The following is an 18,071-nucleotide window of genomic DNA, read 5'->3' as shown; positions in this document are numbered from 1 at the left end:
GGAACACTAATCGCTTTGTGTGATCATGAATTTAGGTGATCATTTTCAGAATCACTTATATTTCTGTACCCTATTTCTAACTTTCTTTGGCAGATATTTTCTGGTTCTCGCAATCTTTTATTGCTGTTGCAGTTTAGATTTTTTTCCCAACTTAGTTGAAGTAATCATAGTATTAAGCTCTTATTATTAGAACTGCAAACCATATAACTAGGTAATATATTCATAGTACAAACATCTGCTAAGGCAGTAACTTAGGAATGAAATACGGAATAGCCCTCCTAAGAGAAATTTTTTGTTGCTTTCCATCTAAATGGAGATTATGAAAATTTCGGAGTGATGATTTGAATGAATATTTACAGAACTATATTAATTTTTGATGAATTTTGGCATGCTGTTTTTTACTTTTGCCTGATCTTTGTTGCTTGAACTTTGGGTTGCCGTCCCATTTCTCTAGTTTTGTTCTTGTCATTTTTTCATGCGGAGATTTGCCAGACTTGTTTTCTAGAGATTCTCCGTTGCTTCTTCTTCACTAGATTCAAATGGTTTTGCTTGGCAGGATTCAAGTTGACTTTGCTGGATTCGATTACAATGCGATTAGGAATAGTTTGTTCAATCGAGTTCTTTTCAAATATGGCCGGGTATCCTTTTCCTACTACCTGTATAGCTATTATGATTGTATTTAGTTTTTGTTCTTATCAAGTGTGGAAATAGCTTCTTCATCCTTCTTTTTTTTTTTTTTTTTTTTGGGGCAATAAAATTGAGATGTATATAATTTTTTTTTGTTTTAGACATGTATTTATTAAAAATAGATCTATGAAGTAATTGCCCTCCTGAGTTTTTCATGAAGGAAAAAATCATTGAAATTTTAAACGGTTGTCATCATTGAAAAAATATTATATCCGAACATATTTATTAAATTTGGATTAATATAATACAAGAAATCAATTAAAATTTATAAATTGTTAATTTTAAAATAAATTAAATGATTTAAATACTTTTAAAAGTAAAGAGCATTAATTTGATTCCATGGCTTGTTGTTCTCGCTGCTGCTCCATGACCCGTTTTTTATTCTTTTATATAGAGCAGCACAGAATCTGCATTTTTTATATTTATAGAAATACGGATATTTTTTAATTAGGTAAATGATGTTATAATCTCACAAACTAAAAAAAAAAAATTAAAATTGATAATTTTCTTGATTCATATTATTTGACTGCTTCGGAAGTTGTAATTTAACACGCTGTTTTAATGGGCGCATAATACATTTCAATTTGATTTGCAAGTTTATACTCACCACCTTATAAGTGCCAGCCCAAAATAAAGCAGCAATATTTAACAAAAAAAACTATTTTCATGCAATCTCTATTGAATTTAACATATTTTCCTAAAATTTCTTTCTTAAAATCAAGCAAGCTATAAGAATGACTTAAAACAATTTTATTATTCATAATGATAAGAGTCAAAACGAATGTCTATTTTGATAATTATAACAAAAACAATTGCCCACCCAAAACAACATATTTATAAAATCTCAAATTTATATATATCATGAAAGTATAAAATATTAGCCTTCTTAATTTTATGCAAAACATTACACAAACATAGCCACGAATTGGACATTAAGTAATATAAAGTAATGCTATAAAAGTATTCGGATAAATAAATAAATCCCGTCATTACAAGAATAAGAATGCATGATATGCATATGCCACATAATACCTCCACGTTCCTTAAAAAGAAAAATTTTTTGGGTTAAAAAATATACAGTAAAATAAAGCTTTTCCATCGTTTATTATTATTATTATTATTATTATTTAATAGCTTTCCATCGTTAAACACGTCAAAAGGATGAAATTATTGTTGCCTTGCAGCTAAAGCTTAAAAATGAATTTAAAAAAAAAACTTTAAAAAATAATATAATCTTAATTACACATATTTACAGCACATAAATGCTAAATTACTGAGAAAAAAGAAAAAAAAAAGTAATGTGGGTGTGTTTTGGTTGTGTTGTGGATTTTCTCATCTCATATCTCTTTGCTTAATGGTGCTTCTCCTCCTATAGGACTTCTCTTTAGGTCGTAAGCTCTGCCTGCAGTCATTCAGATTTACATGATGTTTTGTACATTTCTAGTTTCCAGAATAATTGAAATTAGACTGGTTCAAGAACTTACTTTGCTGTAGACTTGCTGCTTCCATCTTTCTGCAACAAGACAAACTTAAGATGATAAAATAAACAAACACAACTGAGTGATGTAAGAGAGAGAGAGATATCTAAATTGAATTTTAGTTAAGGTTTCGTTTGGAATGATTTTTTATTGTTTCTTAAAGCAGCTTTTTAGTATAGTTTTTTAGTATAAAAATTTGCTTTAAGAAGCAATAAAAAAACTGTCCAAAATGAAGCCTAAGTTTCATATTCATAATGCATCAAGAAGCTGATTGTTAGATAAGAATAGGGTTGTGAATCTTATTTTTCCTACTAATTTCTCCGCTTCATCCCTCATGGCTGGCAACTAAAGAAGCACCTGCTCTGAGATGAAATCTAGTCCGAATCTATCTACTCCAATCAACATCACTCAATCATAGACTTTTGTTCATCTTGTCACTGATCACAAGCTTACAGGGCAAAACTTCATCTAATGATCAGTGATATTTGTCTTTGGAAAAAGTAAGGATAATCTAATAGGAGTATCTCACACGTCCAATGAAAGAGGCGTGAACTTTTGATTATAGAAGGCCAAAAATAGTACGGCAATCAGAGCCCTATATTGGGTACACATACTCACACCCACCCACCCATACCCAATGGGCATGGATGTGTATGGGTACGCCACGAGTGGGTATGCGTGGGTACTCAACATCATGAGACAAACCGATTTACATTACTAATCACCATATGCATCCAGTATATCAGAATAATCCTTACTCCGCAGTGTGCAGCACCGAAGCATGCCGTGACCACAATAAATTTTGATATGTGGCTTGAAAGTTTGCAGTCAAAGAAAATGGCAAATAAACCTCAAGGCCATTAATCCATGGCAGACTGCATTCAAGAAGCGCGGAAAGTGGGTGGGTATGACATCGTGAAAGTCACCATAGATGGGCTTGGGTGGACAATGCTCGCCAGCGCAGAGCATGGATACCCAATGGGTACCCAATCAGGACCCCATGTAGGGCTCTGATGGCAATGTCATGGCTGATAAATTTCATGACAAATGAAATTGGAGAATATTTCATATATATATATATAACAACCAAGTTAAATTTAGGAAGTGGCACAATATACATACTAATGTTGAGAATACCTCAGCCATTTTCGAGGTAAAGAGTATCATCTATGGCCTTTTTCAACTCTTTAACTTTCAATTGGTAACAACTAGACATCTTTAATAAAATAGAAATGAGGCGCCCAAAAGATAACAATATTGGAATATAAAGGAACAAAAACTAGCGTTAAAGTTCTTATTTGGCCTAAATAAAATTTTAGATAATGTTTGTGGGAGAATTTTAAGCATGAAGCCTCTATCCAGTATTCGTGAAGCCTTCTTTGATGTTCAAAGAGAAGAAAGCAAGAGAAAGATAATGTTGAGGGTGCCTAACAATGTTAAAAACTCTAACAGCGACAGCTATATCCTTGCAGCTCATGGAGCCCAATTCAACTATAATGGTGATAGAGCTAAGAAGATCAAATTATGGTGCAATCATTATCACAAGACTAGGCAAGCTCGTGACAACTACTAAAAGATACAAGGAAAATACCCTAAATTGGACACACTTGTGCCAACTGCTACTGAAAGATACACTGAGAACACTTAGACTACAATCAATAACAATATGAAACCATGAAATGCATGGCAACACAGTCACCACTAAGGCTCCAACATTATCCAACCTAAGTCCATTCAGTGAAATGCAAATTGAAATTTTTTGGCAACTACCATAATCTCAACAAAATCTACAAACTAATGGATTTATGGTGAGCTCAGCTTCTGCTTCTAAAAAGAGCACCTCTCTAAACACACTACTCGTTAAATTTGAAAAAACAAGGTCCTAAATTGTCGGCTCACACCCTTCCAAGAACATAATTGATTTCACTTGAAATATTTTGAATTTTTGTGGATTTTTTAACTTTAATAATATTTAAGCCTCATATAACTAGCTTTAAAATTTGGGGGTACTTTAAAATCAAATTTTCCTTCATTTGAGATTTTATGTCAACATGATTATCATCGAAGTTTTGAATGCCTTCATTTTGATGTTTTCGACATTGTCAACTCTGTTAATAAGTTGCTTGAGGGATCGAATTTAAGATTAACAATTGCAGTTGCATTTATAAGGAAGAATTTGAGTAAGGAAACCAGACATTTGATTGCAAAATTACTCGGTTAGAAAATTTTGTTTCAATTAGTGCTGCAATAATTTATCGAGAGTTAGAAATCTTGTCAACTCAGATCTATGAAATATGGAGAATAATAGTTCTTCAAAAATGGGACTCATGATAATCTTATGAGTAGTGCAGCGTGCTTGAAAACATTGTGTGAAATAGTTTCTCACTTAAAAAAAGTTTGCACAACTCTTGAAATGGGGTATATTCAAATTTCATCTTATTTTTATTCCTTGCAATATTCTTAGAATTCGTTTATAGCCATTTAACACATTTTTTGGAGCATAGGAGGATATTTTGACTTTGATACTATTGCATGTTTTTTCGAAACACATGCATGAATTTCATGGCGATCACAGATATTTCAAGTGAATTAGATGTGCTCACAACAATGATGCTTATTAACCATAATACAAACAAATACATATTACTAGCAGTCCAAAGCAGAGAGAAGCAGGGAGCTATGAATAGCTGAGTCAGGATTGGAGGAAAAATGGTCCTGTTTGAAGAAACCTATATTTTATGAAGTTGTAAAAACACTGGTCTAAATCTATTTCAATTACTGCAGACCTTTCTTTTCGTTAGAATGCTCGAGTACACCTAAAGATGTTTAATAAGACACAGCAGGATCAATGATTCAGCTAAAAACTGAACACTCTTTCATCTTCCTGGTGTAACAGTAAGTTCTAGTTAAAGAGGACTTCTCTGAATGATAAACATGAAGAGAAAATATGACATACAATCGAATAATGGAAGCAGAATAGGATGAACAGATACATAAAGAAAATCATCATAAACCACTAAAATATATAAATTAACTTACATGATTTTCATCCAAACTCTTCTTCCAGGCATGGGCCAACTTAGCATTTCTAACGTTAGAAAAGTGCACAAGAAGCTCTTGAAAATGATTGTATATGCTGCACTCAACAATACAATTGGAAAAGAAGGAGTGTCAGTCTACAGGTTTTACAGTATAACAAGACTCATATTTATGAGAATTTGCAAAGTAGGAAATGATATGGCTGTCTTAAAACACTAAACATATTGAATTATGAAGATGAAAACCAGGATAAGCAGCACAAAATAAGTAAAAATAAAAAAGTAACTTTTAGGAAAACAAACAATCCTTCAGAATCTATGAAAATGAATAGCTTCAATAATTTTAATCATAATATGAAAACTAACCAAGTTCTTCAACCAAAATTGCTAAGGAACAAGCAGATAACTCCTCTCTGTTTGTGTCTCTAATGCAGAAGATAATCATTTAAAAACAAATCAAGTATTCCGATTTACCAATTTTATGTTACTAAGACTCACTCGTTCAATTATTGCTCTATGCTCAAATTCCAAATACATTTAGGATTTTCAGTGAGGCCATTCAACGTTATTAAGATCCACTCCAACCACGACGAGTCTAACAACGAACAAATATGACTCTTAACACAAGAAAAATGCAAAACCTTGCTCTAGAGATGATAAAAACACCTCTAATCATGACTAGATTGATGAGTATAATTTGAAGTTGAACTAGAAAACAATGCAGTTCAATCAAATCAAATTTGATACTAATAAATCTTCTTGAAAAGTTCATATGATTAGAGAGTAGAAATTTATCATAAAAAATGTTTCATTAAACTTCTTTTCCTCAGTGGACGTCTGACTCTCAGACCTAAGCTGCTAAGAAAAACAGATAAAATATGCCTAAAGTAAGCTACATTGTGCAAGCATGCATGATGCATGATTTCGTTTACACGTATCTTCATGCAATTAGAATTAAGAAGCATAAATTGTTTTCAAATCATTGTTTGTGTTTATTTGCTAAAGGACTATTTCCCAGGCAAGAAAGGTATTTCCAATTCCAATTCCACACAAAAGGTATTTCCAATTCCCATTCCAAACAACTTTCAATGATTGTAATCCCTTTAGCAGAACTACTAATTAGGATCCTATAGTAGCAACTCCTTAAAGTGATGTTTTCTTTTGATGAGTATCTTTTGCCCACCCATATTATCCTTTATTGTTGTTATCGTGCCTTATCCCCATGAACTTCTTACGAGTTTTAAACTGTGATTCAATATTTATATGGAGGTCAACTTTGATTAGGGGATTAGATGTTTAGAAATACAAAACCCAAGGCATATAATATTCAGATTTTGGCTTGATAAAATTTTGAGTCTCCCTTGGTTTTGTGCTTTAATGTGTGCTAAATCTTTAAGTGTGATGCAAGTGCAAATATTTATTTTTGGAGGTAGTCTTCTCCTGACACCAGCGCAAGGTCAGACTTCTTTATTTGGTGATTTCTTACCTTGAACTTTTTTGTCTTCAAGACCATGATTGATTTTGAAAGCGTGATTAATCTTTTTCAAAACTGCTACAACTGAAATTTTCAATTATGATATGATTCTTAATCAAAGTGTGTTTTTATAGTTTCAAAATTCTCGCAGAATTTCTTTGAATTGGACGAGCATTGAATAATTTTTTTTAGAACAGATTTTTTCTGCTTTCTAGCTTGCATTAAAAGAAAGCGTGTGGTTGTTTTAACATATGGTCTTTAAACTATGAATCCTAAATCTTTGCTGCTTGAATTACTCATTGTCTCATTTGGTTACATTAGCAATTTCGGACTCCAAGACGTACTGCATCATCAAAATCATCTATCCTATAAAATATGGAATGGTGGCCCTTATCCAAACAATAACATATGTATTGGAGAAGTTATACCTCAACCGATGCCTATTGCAGGTTGTAAAGAAAGCAACAAAGCCATATAAGATGCTGCGAAGTGCACGAAAAACCTGGAGTAACAACAATTCTGAAACTAAGATCAGATCTCAATAATAAGGAATGGGGACAATATCAAATAGTTGCCAAAATGAAACCCAACAAACCTGAGAGAAAAGGTCATTCCAAAGTGATCGCCACATTGAAGCTTCAGAGGCAACTTCTGTTGCTTGGAATGTAGGTGTAAACTGGAATAAAGCACTTATAGATGACCAGGTGTCTCTCATGACAAAATAGAGATTGCAAAAAACCATCACTACGAAATTGACCATTGCAGAAACCAAACGAACAGGAGCTATGAAGATCTCCCAAAAGGTCCAAAGTATAGGACATATGATCAAAGTAGCTACAATAGTAAATAAGGTAATAATAAATTAGAAATGAGGAAAGGGGAGAAAAAAAACAGAAAGTTAAGGTAAAAGATGAAAGGATCCAATTAGCTAAAATCATACCAAAACTTGATATGGTGCTACAGAGGAGCCAGAAAGGCCACAGTAACATTTGCAGCAAGCCCAAAACCACGGTGTATGAAGACTCCAATAAAACCCACACAACTGAGCCAAGATTTTCTATAGTTTCAAAGCATATATTCCAGATGGGAATGACTAATTCCCAGAGCTCCATTAGTGGTGCAGCAACTGGCCGGGTTAAAATTGAAACAAAAGATCTAACTGCTCTAGTGGCCATAAGAAACCATTTTATGGCTTTCTCAAAGTTATGAAGAAATAACATGGTTCCCAAATACTTAAGCCTGGAAATCATTTCCCACGACTCTATCCAGTCAAACAAAGGCCCAAACAAGCCAGATGCAGTTGCCTTCAACAGTGGAACATTCTTATATAGGTCATAGAATCCAATAACAACAGTCACTACAGAAATAATGACGTACAAAGCTCTAGCAAGGGGACACATCCATGGGCGGTATATTTGGCTGAAAACTGGGTATGACTGGAAGAAAATCACCCAAGAAGGAAGCCCATACTCCAGTAGCGTAAGAAGCCTTAAATCTGACATTATTATATCTTTCAACTTAAATGGAAGATCATGATCATTAAATTTGAAAAGAACCAAGCCATCCTTGTATGTGGTTGGCTCAAAATTTAACCCCGCATTATCATAGTTGGGGCTGTGAGGTTGTAATGCAGACCTTGAACAGCAAATAACTTCACCATACACCTCAATCGCTTCATCAACTTCAGCACTTACTTTCATGATCTTTCTCTTTTTATAAGGCCCACAAGTTGGTGGGATATAAGTATAGCTGGTTGAGGCATCAATATCAAGAGAAGTAGAACCCACATAACAGGAAAGTTTATCTTCTTGACTTTCATCATCACTTAAATTATGGAAGGACAAAGATGATATATCTTCCTGTACATCATAAAATACATCCCCTGTAGAAATAAATATATTACTTCAGCAAAAATCCATTTAATTGGAAAGATGTGTTGCCGAACATACCAATATCAGCCAAATAGTTATGTAATATAGCTCTTTCATGGTTAGTTCCTGAATACCATGAAGATATGCAGTTTAAAGCTTGCTCAATGCTATCAAATTCCCATCTTTTCATTAGCTTAACCTCCAATGCCATACAAGTATCAGTCTAGAAAGATATGAAAAAAAATGTTAAAAGGAAGAGCTTTGAAAGCAATAAACAGCAGATTAAATTTCTATGGAAACAAAATTATAAAGGAACACAAATACCTGAAGCTCATTTAGATAATTAATACCACGCACATGATTCCACGCAACCTCAAAGATGATAAAACCATATAAGATACGATGAAGCTCTTTATTCAAGAAGAAAGACTCCTTAAGTTTCTTTACAGGGAGTAGCACTCTCTTTTGACATGTTGCTGCATCAATCACTGTGAACCACTTATTTAATTTCCTGAGCTTGATGGGATTGGATCTATGGCTGTTTGCAAAATCAAGCTTCCTTCCACTAATTTTTTGCTCCCTCTTCAACCTTGTGTTTGCAAAGGGTGAGAGCCTTGACTGAAAAGAAGACGTCTTAACTAAAATATAACATCCAAAATAAAACTCTTGAAAGAAATCAAATGAACAACCTTGGTGACCATCAGTTGCCATAGGTAAGCAGTTCTCTTGTCTTGGTCAATCAACCATGGTCTGTTGTCAACCAGGACAAAAAATTTGTTGCTTTCAGGAGCCAAAAAGAGAGTCAAGGTAGAAAGATAAGACTGCATATCCCTGCATGAACAACAAAATAAAGGCAAAAATAATTAGACATTTTACCAAGCTTGGTTAAGTAGAATGAGGCTTAAGAATCGCCCATCCTCCAAAATTTAAAACTTCAATCCCAGTGAAAAGGGCGAAAAGTTTTATTAGATATTAGATATTGGAGGTATATTATGAACGAAATGATCAAGGACATTAAATTTTCGAATTCCTTTGAATATTTTTCCTTAAATCTGATTTTTCATCATATTTTAATATATGAAATATTTAATATAAAAACTTTATAGGGCTTATGCCCCATGTCAAAAGGCTTGCACCACCATTGAAAGGTAAAATGCTCCTGCCGTATGTTAACTGTCTGTGCCTTTAAAATTTTAAAACATTGACTTCGCCAAAAAATAATTTTTGAAATTTTGAAAAGTTATTAGGTTTTGTTAACAATTATGCAGCATTATATCATTTGACTAAAAATGCAAAATTGATTTCTGGAAGTATATGTGTTATGCTTCAAAGCTTATGCATTTTCTTGGTAGAGATCAAAGGCTCTGTACTTTCATTACTCAACCTTGATCACAAGCCTACTACATGTCATGCATGTGTGTTTCTAGTTTCCCACTGATGCTTCAAATGGGCATATGTACTCCACCCATCAGAAAAAAAAAAGTGAAAGATTAAACTCATTCCTAAACCTTAGAAGGCTGATACCGCATCAACTTGATTTCACATACTTAAATAAATGAAAAAGTCAAGATAATTCCATCACCAATCTGAATAATCCTAGAATGTCAATGGAAAAAAAAAAGATCAAAACGCATCACACAAGTTTGATACAGAAAATTTTCAAGATCACAGTGCAGAGAAATCGTCAGAACATGACAATGCAAAAGTACGAAAGCAAAAAAAAAATTCAAAACTAAATGAAGAGAAATCACCAAGGGCTACTGTGTTAAAAATGGGTAAATATCCAACCAAAATGCTTAAGCTCCAAAAGAACCAGCAATTAATTTCATACTCTAACACAAACCATCATAAAAGAGCTCATTTGTATAGCTAGAAATGGTTTAAACAAAACAACTGTTGTGCTAGTGTAAACGCAGGCAATGCCTATTTTCCCTACCAGGCTAACATTAAACAAAAAATATATCAATGCTACAGCTGCCAATAACCAATCTCAAATTGATCTAACCTTAAATCAAGATCCTCTCAAATTTATTTGTTTCAATATCAAGTCAAGCCAAACCTGGCTCCCTAAATTTGATCCAAACTTGATTATAGTCAAACAACATATCAAGGGAAGAGGAATTTTTTTACTCAGAATTTTGAAGAAACTAACAAGAAGAAAACCTCCAAATATTAAAAATATAATGAATTTAAATTTTCAGCAATATTATTCTTAATCGGCAAAAAAAGAGTTTTTCATAGATGTAAAAAAAAAAAAAACTGCCCATCACATGCATTGGTGTATTCAAAGGTCTGTTTTGAAAAAAAAAATGCAATATATTCCATCTTAAGATGAATGACAAAGCAACAAAATTCAAGGGAAAATTGTCTCAAAGTTCAAAACATTTGAGTATCACTGAAAATATAGATGCTATCTCGTTCAGGATATGTTTAAAAAATGCTTCAGTGACTATGTTCCACCATATACCTAAATATCAATTGAATCTTCTGCTACAAGAGAATTTAATATCATTATTTACCCCATAAAATATGCAAGTTTTACTGTAACACAAGTAAAATTTTTCCTAAGGAAATCATTCAACTTATAGGTTTATTCGAAATAGTGACATAAACTGAGTTTCTAAATTTTAGCATAAACATTCTACATTAAAAGTTTAGTTCTTAACACCTTACAGATAGACTCGCCTTCTTGCATTTACATTTACAGTTTTAGCATAAACAAATAAGGGACTGCAAGTTTTGTGGGCAAAAAGGCAGAAAATACAGATATTGCTAGTTTTATTCGCAAGGCAAGTCGCACTAGAGTTGAACATCCACAAGGCACCTACATACTTCACATCATCAATTAGACTCCGCAAGTTCAGAACTTTGGTTATCCCAATGATACCTAGCATGACGATTAAGTAAATGCCACTGTGACTGATCAAATTCGCTGCACTATTTCTGCATGCACGCAAAACTAACATTTTTTCCCAAACAGATGTTGGACAAGTTACTGAACACCATCAACGAATAAGAAACATGTCCAGAATGCAACTGAATAGCACTATCAGAGGTCAGGAAAAAAAATCCGATGAGATTCAATAAGATACCCCAAAGTCAGACCCTTCGTTAATGTTCGCTGAATATTAAGCCAAATACAGCTAGTTTAATTCAAATTATAAAGAAGAAGGACAAGAAGAACTATGGAAAATAATCTCGATGTCGTTTCGTCAGATAAACTTCTGCATCTAACACTCCCATCCCAAAAGGTTTCGAAGTGTCCGATAAGAACTATCAACTTGTTAGGAGAAAAGAAAGAAAATCACCTAGCACAAGCGTACTTACCCAATTTGCAAACTTGTTAGGGGAAAAAAATGCCGATCGCCGCTGGTACTCATTGCATTACAAACGCAGAGCAATCATAGTCTTGACGACAATTAACAAATTAAAACTATTCAAGCCCAAATTCAATCCAAAAAAGTACGGAATCGGGATGAGAGCAACGGATAGAGTTAGCAAACAAAGCGACCACGCCAACGCAGAATCCCGACAGGGGACCCAAGAAGTAAATTGACAGAAAGAGAGAGAGGCAATTAAACTCCCCGCCTCCCTCTCTCTCTCTCTCACACTCCGCTTCCCAGCTTTTACTCCATTCCACGGGTCAACAATGGGGATAGCTTAGCTTGCAAGGCAGGGCGGCTTAAGCGATTCCACTCGTCTCCGCCACGTCGCTGGGATGTCGTCAAGCCAAATCCGTCCCAATCCTTACCAATACGATAATATGATATCACGATCTCAGCATCTCTCCCACGAGATCCGCGTCGCCGCCGGCCGCTCACCTCAATCGCGACCGGCTCCTAGCGAATTGCAAAAGGACATTCGAGAAACGCAGAAGAACAAGAATGGAGAAAGACAGGCGATTGTTTCCGAAGGAAGTCATCAGAGCTCGCAGATTCGGGAAGTAAAAAAATATGAAAAAAGAAAGTGCGTTCGTCTTCGGCGTCGCGAGATGGAAAGCGGCGGGATCAAGTGAGGGTTCTGAATACGAAACAGGTTGAGCGAGCGAACCGGACGCGAGAGGGAAGTTGATTCAAATTATGGATGAGACGCGTGAGGAGCTATTCTTATTTTGGGATCCGCGGGGAAAGTCGCGACCGCGTAGATGTGTGGGCCCCGCGCTGTTGATGTGCCCGGTCCCATGTGGCAGGCATTCGGATCATAGGGTTTGATGTTTATCCATATGGGTGATGATGCAACGTGGTTATTCCGATGTGATGCGGAGAATAAAATCATCATTTATGTCAGGGCTGGTTTGGGGAACTTTTATTTGGTCCGGTGAACGGACGTAGAGCTACATTTAATCAGCACTGAGATCGTACCACGTAGCAGGTACAAAACTGTGGATCCGATCCGGCGAATAGCGGGTATGTCGCATGTGCATTTTTTAAATCCATGACAACCCGGTATTGCTAGGTATTTGTCGATTTTGCTCGGCAATAACGAGAAATATCATTATGTGAAGATAAATACCGAATAATACCGAGCAATACAACCGAGTTTTTCTAGAAAAACTCGGTATTACTCGGTATTGCTCGGTATTGGTCTTCACAGAACGGTATTTCTCGTTATTGTCAAGCAATACCTAGCAATACCGAGCAAATACCGAGTAATACCTAACAATACGCGAACATAGCATTCCCGGGTTCCGGTCCAGGTCAATTCGTCGGGCCGTGCGATAAAGAGTAAGAGCACGTGGCGCGATCTCAGTGGTGACCGAACGTAGAGCTACGTCTGGTCACCGGATCTAATAATTGTTCTTGTTTGAGGCAAATTTACTGTTTTATTTTTTTTATTTCACATATTTTTTATTTGTATATTAAATTTTATTTTTTTTATAAGAAGAAGCCATTTTTTTATCAATAATATTTTATTTGGGATAATTTTTTTCTTACTTTTTAATATAACTTTTTGATGGAAAAAATTTTTGAATATGAAATTTTTTTTATAAAAAATTATTTTAAAAAATTGCACGAAAAATATCTAAAATAAAGCATAAATTATCGATTCTAAATAAAGTTGAAAAAATCAATATTAGAGTTGATTCATTTATTGAATATGTTAGATTCGGATTGAACAGCAAATTCTTTTTTTATCAAAAAAATGACTCATTTGATATCTTTTTTCTTAATTTTTTTAACTTATGGATATGATATTCTTTTTTTATCAAACATGATAAACTTTATAATTAATATTGTATAAAAATAAATTTGCCAAAAATGGCTTTACGGGCTGATCTAGTTTGAGTTAGTATTTTTGACTCATTTACTAAACACGTTGGATTTTAGATTAATTGAATTCATGTCAGATCAATTTTGGGTTGGACCCGAACCCGACCCTTTAACCCATTTTAACACTCCTAATTTTTTTATTAAATTTATTATAAAATATGAGATTATAAAAAATTTATTATTTGATTTTAATAAATAATATTTATAATATCTATAATAAATTTAAAAACTATTTTTCTTAAAACATATTCACAATCAATTTAAAAAAAAATATATATCTTTTTCAACTAAATCTGTTGCGGGCTAGAATATACGCGGCGATAGAGATATAATCCTATGTCTTAGTGTTGCATGGATATCCAGCTCACACACAGAGAACACAAATTTTTTTACGTAGAAAATCCTGGAAAGGGGAAAATCATAGGGCCTTACCTAGTTGAAAATGATTCCACTAAAATTCGAGTGCATTACAGTGGGCCGACTCATCCCTAAGGGTGATCAGATTAGAAGTGTCAATCGTATGGTTAAAATCTTGTGACAAATAGGGATGAAAGTCTGATGTCACTTGGTGGTCCATTGGAAGTTCGACAAAACTTAGAAATTCGGGCGTCAGTTGGTAGTTTGATGGGGTCTGGAAGAACTATGGCGTCGGACATTGGTCCGACAGAACTCTGGCATCAGGTGGTGATCCGACAGAACTCTGGGCGTGAGGTGGTGGTCCGACGGAACTCAGGGCGTCTTGTGGTGGTTCGGCGAAACTTAGGGCTTTAAGTGGTGGTCTGACGGAGCTTAGGGCATCAGGTGGTGGTCCGATAGAACTTAGGGCATCAGGTAGTGGTCCGGCGGAGCCCAGGGTGTCCAATGGTGATCCGACGGAACTCAAGGAGTCAGGTGGTGGTCCGACGAAACTTATGGTGTCAGGTGGTGGTCCCACGAAACTCCAAGGGGTCAGGTGGTGGTCTGACAGAACTCCAGATGTCAGGTGGTGGTCCGACGGAACTCAAGACGTCTGGTGGTGGTCCGGCGGAGCTCAAGGCATTAGGTTGTGGCCCAGTGGAACTCCAGACAGTGGTCGAGGAAGCAAGGAGGCAAGAGCAATATGCAATCTCTCTTTTTTTTCCTTAGGCTTAAGGGTGCCTTTTTAAGAGAAAGGAGGGGTCTATTTATAGATTTCCTAGAGTGGTATGACTCGTAAATAGGAGAAAGATCAAGGGCAAATGGGAGTGGTTTGGATGGACGATCAACATTGAATCTCTTGATCGTGGACCGCTTGTTAGACATTTGAAGGTCTTAATGATGTCAGAATTCCTTAATCTTGGGCTCATTTGATTCTTTCGTCGAGCCGCTCGATTATATTATAAGCATGTCACATTTGAAAGTGTTTGGTAATCCAAATTGTGGTTTGAACCTTCCAACAGCGCTTCAGATCCTTGATTTGGACTCATTTGGGCTCTGATTAAGTCGAATTTGGTGTCGTTGGGTTCGTTTTCTCGAGACGTTTAGTTCGACGGTAAGTTTGCTGAAATCGGAGTTTCGATGGTCCCAGTTTTAATTTCAGAAGTTCCAACTTGATTTTGCCTCGAGATTCGTGCCCGATCAAAAAAAAGTTTATAATGTATCAAGATCCTAATTAAATTTTAAATTACATGTATTATGATTAAAATATTTAATATTTATATCACTTTATGTGATGTTTTTCTTGAAAGGATTGTTGTTTTGTAAATTTTAGAAAAATATCTACACCAATAAATTGAAACTCATGGCTCAAAATTTATCTTGATATAATATGATAGTAAGGGTGAGATGAAAATCATAGAAGAGAGAAAACATAATTAGTTATAGTGTGTTTCATTTATGTTAATTAATTTATTTTTTGTCGTGTGTTAGGTTGAATAGCATTATTTTAAATTGGGTTTAAAATATATGTAAAATAAAATTATTCTTTAAATAAATTTGTATTGTGAGTGCAACAAAATTAAAAAAAAAAAATTTGAAGTTGTTGCTAATTTTATAAGCCTATATTAAGACTTTGTTGGAATAGTTTTTTTGCTGCTTTTTAAAACGATTTTTTAGTTAAAATTTTCAAATTCAAGAAATTTTTGTATTAAAATTTTTGTACTATAAGATCATTTTAAAAAGCAGCAAAAAAAGATGTCCCAAACAAATCCTAAGTCTTAACATTCAAAGTATTAATGAGTAACATCATCATATAAATAATTATTTTTAGTTTAATAGGGTGCGATATATATATATATTGATACGTCATCACAAAATTAGCTTAATCGGGCACGAATCTCGAGGCAAAAGCTAGTTTTTTAAGATGCTAGTGGAGTTGAAGAAACCGTCATCAATTTAAGATGCTAGTGAAGTTGAAGAAACTGTCAGCTGGAGGGTTGTTGCTCTAACAAAAGAAATAGAGGAAATGAAACAAATTCAGGTTGAGATGCAAGAGGAGCTGTGATCATATCGAGCTGAAAATTAGAAGGAGCAGAAGCATGTGCACGAATCACAGGGCAGCGAGGACACGGAAGATGATTAGATAACGTTATAGTTGTTGTTAGAGTTTGAAGAACAAGCTTTTGTTTGAGATCATTGATGTGAACTCTTTCTTGTAATTGAATTTTATGTTTTAAAGGTTGTTAATGTTGAACTTTATATTTTATTATGTTTGAAAGTTTGTTTATTTTGAATTTTATGTTTTCCACTGTTTTAGTATGTGTTGATTGTAAATATTGTGTTAGTGCATTTTATATTTTTTATATTATTCAACTGCTGCAAGTATGAAATGTGAAAATGTGTGTGGATAGAGGAGAGTCTATCATTTTTTTTTATATCGGAAGATATCGTAAGCCGCTGGAACAATAGACAAACCGCCATAAAATAGTGACGGTTATCGCCGCCGGTAAACCACTGGAAATCTCTGACGGCTTTTCTACGTAAGCCGCCGCTCTAACCGCCACCACGATCACAACTTAAAAATTGCCAAAAAATTATTTTCGACAGGAAAAATATGCCAGTTTGGTTTTCCTACGCGGTTATACTGGCGGAAAAAAAAAATCCAACTGAAAATTGCCCACTTCCGTTGGAAAAATTTACCTGTAATGGACGATTTTTCTGTTGGGTACAATACTTCACATAAATATTTTTTAAAACTTACTCATAATATTATATAATTTTTTATTGATTATTTATGTGAATTTATTCTACAACAATGTTAAAAGATAGATCCATTCAAAAAGATTATTTATCAAATTTTCATTAATCCAATATAGGCTGTTTATCTCTATTGTAAATATTTATTACTAGACCAATAATTTCTATTCGGATCTATTGTGTTATAGCTATTGAATTACACATTATTTTATTATGATTGCAAAATTGCTTTTTGTTATGCTACGACTCTTAAATTGCACCCTACGGTGTCTAGTTTATAATATATTGTGCTATAGTAATTATGATTGCAATTTATTGTATAAATTTTCTAACATATTGTATTAAAGTTAGGGGTGTCAATTCGGGTCAACGGGTCGGGTTCGGATAGAACTCGGAACAGACCCAACACTATTCAGGTCAACCAGAACCTGACCCGTTTTAAAAACAGGTCAGATTTTCGAACCCGAACCCGACCCAATTTGGGTCCGGGTCAACCCAACCCGACACTAATGACCCGAAGTTGACCTAAAATAGCTAGTTTTCGAGTCAAAATCGGGTCAAAAACAGGTCAATCTTGGGTTTCAGGGTCAAATAGGAGTTTTCATGTCAATTTCATATCATTTTCGAGTCAATTTCGGGTTGCTGGGTCAACTCGAATCCTACCCGATTTTAAAACGGGTTGATTTTTTTAACCCAAACCCGACCCGTTTCGAGTCCGGGTTGACCCTAACTCGGATTTTTCCAGGTCGGATTCCGGTCGTGTCAAAAATTGACACCCCTAATTAAAGCTATTGGATCACATTCTTTTCTATCTACCATAAGCAAATCATGCTTGAGCCCTATTCGAATTCTCTTCACATAATATTATAACTCTGCTCAAACATGATATGACCCTTATTCAAATGGAGTTCAAGCTTTGCCCTATTCAAACCCTATTCAAGCTTTATTTAAACGTTGATCTAACAAGGTTCAAAACCTTAAAAATTGTTCAAACCAATATCAATTGTGATAGGCTTTAAAGAAGTACTAAACACAATAAAAATAATATGGGATATTTTGATCCAATAATAACTTTCGAGCATATTTCTCCAAAAAAAACA

The 18,071-nt window shown here is 34.5% G+C and overlaps 1 protein-coding gene across 3 annotated transcripts; it reads right to left on the bottom strand.

Moving 5' to 3' along the window:
* Positions 1-1,885: 1,885 nt before the first annotated feature.
* On the bottom strand, positions 1,886-12,828 carry LOC110094029. Of its 3 annotated transcripts, none has more exons than XM_020819133.2 (10): positions 11,876-12,826; positions 9,238-9,379; positions 8,873-9,166; positions 8,627-8,771; positions 7,618-8,559; positions 7,273-7,511; positions 7,106-7,179; positions 5,205-5,301; positions 2,172-2,200; positions 1,886-2,089 (listed from the first exon to the last, which is right to left on the bottom strand). In XM_020819133.2, the coding sequence occupies exons 1-10, from the start codon at positions 11,926-11,928 to the stop codon at positions 2,020-2,022; spliced, it is 2,085 nt and encodes a 694-aa protein (XP_020674792.1). In that variant the 5' UTR covers positions 11,929-12,826; the 3' UTR covers positions 1,886-2,019. The 3 variants fall into 3 exon arrangements, 2 of the variants coding, with proteins under 2 accessions (XP_020674792.1, XP_028547595.1); XM_028691762.1 differs by having other exon boundaries at positions 11,857-11,881; XR_002302793.2 differs by having other exon boundaries at positions 2,074-2,089; positions 7,106-7,196; positions 11,876-12,828.
* Between the last annotated feature and the right edge of the window lie 5,243 nt (positions 12,829-18,071).

This window comes from Dendrobium catenatum, unplaced genomic scaffold (genome assembly GCF_001605985.2).
Source record: "Dendrobium catenatum unplaced genomic scaffold, ASM160598v2 fragScaff_scaffold_156, whole genome shotgun sequence".
Lineage (NCBI taxonomy): Eukaryota > Viridiplantae > Streptophyta > Magnoliopsida > Asparagales > Orchidaceae > Dendrobium > Dendrobium catenatum.
The sequence above is the reverse complement of the archived record's forward strand: the minus strand, read 5'-3'. Positions and strand labels throughout refer to the sequence as shown.